This window comes from Rhagoletis zephyria, unplaced genomic scaffold (genome assembly GCF_001687245.7).
Source record: "Rhagoletis zephyria isolate East Lansing unplaced genomic scaffold, Rhagoletis_zephyria_1.1 Rzeph_scaffold_01623, whole genome shotgun sequence".
In the NCBI taxonomy this organism is placed as follows: Eukaryota; Metazoa; Arthropoda; class Insecta; order Diptera; family Tephritidae; genus Rhagoletis; species Rhagoletis zephyria.
The window spans coordinates 41,848-46,810 of NW_016158707.1; the positions used below are offsets into that span (position 1 = coordinate 41,848).

General features: G+C 39.2%; 1 protein-coding gene across 1 annotated transcript in view; it reads right to left on the reverse strand.

Moving 5' to 3' along the window:
• Positions 1-3,633, reverse strand: part of LOC108364652 (uncharacterized) — a 9,701-nt gene extending 6,068 nt beyond the window's left edge. The window contains exons 1-3 of the mRNA XM_017618412.1: positions 1,605-3,633; positions 1,401-1,542; positions 1,267-1,340 (exon numbers count right to left, since the gene is read on the reverse strand). Coding sequence (XP_017473901.1) covers positions 1,267-1,340; positions 1,401-1,542; positions 1,605-1,610 — 222 coding nt within the window. The 5' untranslated portion in view covers positions 1,611-3,633. The remainder of the gene's footprint in view (positions 1-1,266; positions 1,341-1,400; positions 1,543-1,604) is intronic.
• Positions 3,634-4,963: the final 1,330 nt, after the last annotated feature.

Sequence of the window (4,963 nt, forward strand, 5' to 3'; positions counted from 1 at the left end):
TTGAGTGCCAAAGATCGTGGTGCGCATTAAAGTCACCTACTACCATACGGTTTTCACCTCTGGGGAGCGCACTTATGTCAGGGTAATATCCTACCGGGCAGCAGGTGACAGGGGGTATATAAATGTTAAATATTTCGAGCTCAACATCGCCTGACCGGTTAGCAATGCCCTGACATTCTAGGGTGGTATCCCTTCGGTCGATGTCTGCTTCGATGAGACGATACTGCACGGTGTGGTACATAATGAACACTAAGCTTCCACCATTATCCCGCTCGCGATCTCGACGATGCACGTTGTACCCGGCACAATTCAACAGTGTTGAATTGCTGTGCAACTTCGTCTCTTGGACCGCAGCTATTAATATGCCATGCCTTCCCATGACGACAGTTATCTCCTCGATCTTGCTCTGTAGCCCGTTACAGTTAAATTGAAGGAGCTTCATATGGTTCGGGAGACGTGTGGTGATGCGGGGTATGAGGGATGTGTGTGGTCGTGCCGCAGTTGGCTGTGTGCGCTGCTGAGGTGGTTGCCGCGCTGTGGTGGTGGCGGGAGGCATCGCAGTTGAGGTCTGCGACCGAGCAGCGCAGCACGGGCCCTCCAAGTTCCTCGTCCAATCTCGCGTGGTGCGCAGACCTGAGCATGCTCTAAAGTGGCACCAGCCAAGGCAGGTGTTGCATTTGACTGATGACACATTACGGAATATCCTGGTCTGACATACCGTGCAGATTGTAGCAGGAACCAGGAGTTGTTGGCGGCGGCGTGTGGGTGGTGGTGTGGTTGTTTGTTGTGTGGTCTGTAGCCGTTGTGGTGTGGTCTATTGTGTTATGTTGTTGTGCTGCGGTGTTTGTGTGTGTGCTCAGGTGGACTGGGGCTAGCCGTGCAGGCTGCTCTGTTAGAGCAACAGGGGGCCACAAAAGACGTGGTCCACTGCCGATGTGTCCGTAGTCCTGAGCAGACTCTGAGGCGACTCCACCCCTCGCAAGCATTGCACTTGACAGAGGTGGAGTTGTGGTGTAGTTGTCTCTGGCATACACAGCAGGTGTAGGTTTCTGGCCCTGGGTTTGACTCGATGCCAGCCCTGAGTAGGAGAAAACGTAGCGAATGTAGCCCTATGGACGAACAACTTCTGAGATACTTCGCCGACCTAAACGGGGTTAGATCGCCGAAACAACAGCCCTTGGTCGGGTAAAACCGGAGTCATTCCGGTACGTAGAACCGGCTGTCGTGGGAATGATTCCTTGCTTGTGAATGTTTTTGGTTAAATACACTCTCTGCAGATCCCTCTTCAAGATTCCGAAATGGAGTCAGCATATAGGGTTGTAGAGCGTATCCTGCATCACCTGAGAGAATATACTAATTTTACAACCATCCAAATGTAACACTTATTTGAGCAAACAAACCTAATAATATATTCCGTTCACCCCTGTGGTAGTCATCTTCTAATTGCGGTTTTAAGGCAGACATGTTAAAAACCGCAGAATCGTGCGTTGCCCCAGGATATTTTGCATTGACATAGCGAATTTTCATTTCATTATCACAAACCTGTAACAAATATAAATAAAAATTAAATCAATAAGTAAAGGGTTTTCGTTCGAAACACTTACTATCATTGTATTTAAACTGAAATATCCTTTCCGGTTGTAGTATAAATGTTGAAGGTCCTTTTTGGGGGCAACAATTTTAACATGTGTCCCGTCAATACAACCTACTACGCCTGGTATTCCACTTTTCACAAAAAGTAAATTTTTGCTTTTCGTTTCTCCTCTTCGGAGTATTTAATGGATAACCATTCTTTACATGCGTGCTCTTCCAAAACTTTAAACACTTCACTCAATACTAGGGAAACGGTAGATTGTCCAAGTGCGATATTGCTCTCGTTTCCTACGCTAAGTTGATATGATCCCTGAGCACGGAACCTCAGTGTCGCTAATAACTTTAAAATCGTAGGAATTGATGTATTTCTTACACCTGCTGGTAATTTACTTTCCAGCAGTGTAAGCAAATACGTGAATGCAGGTTGTCGAGGACATGGGTCCCAACCTAATTGAATTTGATTAAAAACTAAATTTGCTGTAGACCAATGTTCATGTTTTTGTATATTCTGCGTGCGGCTGGCGAAGCTATGCTTGTACACCATTGTGAATTAACTTCATATGTAAAATTGCATTGTCATAGTAACTGTAGTCGTAAGCGGCCCCACGGGGTGATCCGTGCCCGCAATTTGAAATCTTTAAATTTACTTGCGTTAGAACCGCCGCCACCGCCGCATCGTACCATTGTTATACTTAACACTCTTTTTTCTTAAAAACGCCACTCGGGCAAATAAGTATCCAGTCATTTGAATTACTACTGATTTTGTGCGAAGTACTGAATTCAATAAATATCAACGATTAAGTGGAATTGTCACTGAAATTCGACGTATTTTCTTTAATTAAATCGAAGTTGATCTTCTCCGGTGCACTCTGCGCCATTCCTGCTAGTCAGAATTAGCAGCATGGTCCTTTTCGCTGAAAAGGTAACCCGCAACCAAGATAATTTCTAAATTGATACATACGGGCATACATATGTACATTCACAATTGCTAGTGAGTAAGAGCAAAAAGTCAGCCAGTCGGTGAATTCCCTCCTCGCGATATACGTAAGCGGTGCGGTGCGAACGTTGTAAGTGCGCGAATAAAACCCAAAATTAAAGTGTGCGTATAAAACCAATTGCGAAAAAGTGTACACAAAAATCAATTAAATCAAACTTTAATACGGAAAGTTAAAATAACAAAGCCAACGACAAACTTAAATAAAGAGCGGAAGCAAGCGAAAAAATTCGAACGCATGCAAAAGCGCTGTATTAGAGTGCGTGCACGAAAAAGGAAAATTACATTGAAAATTTTTACAAAAAAGTGGGCTAACCCATAAAGTGTGTTGAAGTTAACGCCCTGGCAATAAACGCGACAATTAGTGTGTGTACAAAACTCATGATAAAATTCACAAAATTTCTTACAAAAAAAACTAGAGTTCAAAAAAAAATACCCAAAGAGCATTAGGGTGCGTATAAAGAAGTGTTAAGATTACATTTGTTTTGAACAAATAAAAGCGAAAAACAAAAAAGTCTAAAACACTGAAATTTTAAGCAAAAAGTAAAAAAAAAGCATATACATACATAAATTTTAAAGGAAACTAACTACATATAACATTTCCGAACAAAAAATTATTCAGGAGACATTGACATAAAGTAGCGGAAGGGTTAACGGAGACCAAACGCTCGACTCAGCACTAACGGGCCAAGCAGAAAACAGCAACATCGCCATCGCCACAGAGTTTAAGATATCCGGAGGTAAACGGATTCCGAAAGCAGAAGGTACAGTTCCCCCCAAAAAAACAAAAATCGGCTATCCAAGTAAGTGCCCTCTATAATAATCACCCATATATCCGCTAAGTCATATACATACATACGGGCATATATACACACTGTATATATAATGTCTAATTTTAAGATGAATTTTGAGCAATAAATGACTTATGTATATAATCAATTGAATTGAAATACAAGAAAACAACTTATAGTCATTTAGTAATTTATTTAAAATTTTATTACAATTGTTTCGATGTCTCATAGACATCATCTTCAGACAGAGTTAAGAGCGAAATACACCACACAAGCGGTTTGACAAACCAAGCGAAATTTCCCTTTGCTTCAAGCCATTTGTGCTGTGTATGGGGGTGTTTGAAGGTTTGACAAACCGCTTGAGGGAAATTTGAGCAAAAATCAAAATTTTTTGATTTTCTGGCCGCCATGTTGATGTTTGATCAAACCGCTTGCGTTGTGTATAGCAAAATCGCCTCATTCGCAACGAAATTTTCACCGAGTAAGGACGTAAGAGAGGAAAATGAAAGAAAACCATAATATTTAGCATTGCGAACTGGAAGAAAACTAAAATTCTTTGCTTGAACGAGTCATGTTTGCATGGTGTATGGCGAAATGGGAAAAGTAGGTTTGAAGAATGTTTGACAAGCCGCTTGTGTGGTGTATTTCGCTCTTTAGAATTTCAACTAAAACTAAAACACAATCATTCGTATCGCAAATCTTAATGGCTACACCACGTCAACGATAGATCGTTTAATTGATAAATATTCAAAACGTAAATCAAAAAGTCTTGTATCTTCGTTTTTTGAAAAGAAAAATGAGTTAAAACGTTGTTCTATGTTGTATAATTCCAATAATTTTAGTTGTTTTTCAAATATTTTAAAGAAAGAAAATATTTTGTTAGCTCCAAAAAGTAATACGAAATTAAAATCATTGTTGTGTTCTACAAAAGATAAATGCGTTAGCATTGAAAAACCAGGTGTCTATTTAGCTAATTGTGATTCTTGTCATTGTGTTTATATAGGTCAAACTTGCCGGTGTTTAAAAATTAGATTAAAAGAACATTTAAATAGTATAAAAAATATCGAACCATATAAAAGTGGCTTGGCAGAACATATTTTGTTGGAAAAGCATAAAATCAATGAAAATAACTTTAAACTAATCGCCTCTGAATTAAATCGCAACCGCTTAAACATTTTAGAGTCTATGCACATTTATTTACATAGGAAAAACAATGTAAATCGCGACGTAGGTCCACATTTCTCTTCTCTATTCACTCTTCTTGATTTTGAAGTAAACTAGTATTGTATTTATGTATGTACATATGTATTGTATTTATTTATTTATTTATTTCAGTCTTGGAATACAGAATATTCTTACAGACTACTCAGCTAACACTAATTAAGTGCTACTAAAACTTTAAAAAAACGCTGTGACGCTTTCACATCACATTTTTTGTTTTAGTTTTAGTCGAAATTCTGACTCTGTCTGAGGATGATGTCTATGAGACATCGAAACAATTGTAATAAAATTTTAAATAAATTACTAAGTTACTATAACGTGTTTTCTTGTATTTCAATTCAATTGATTATACACTGTATATATT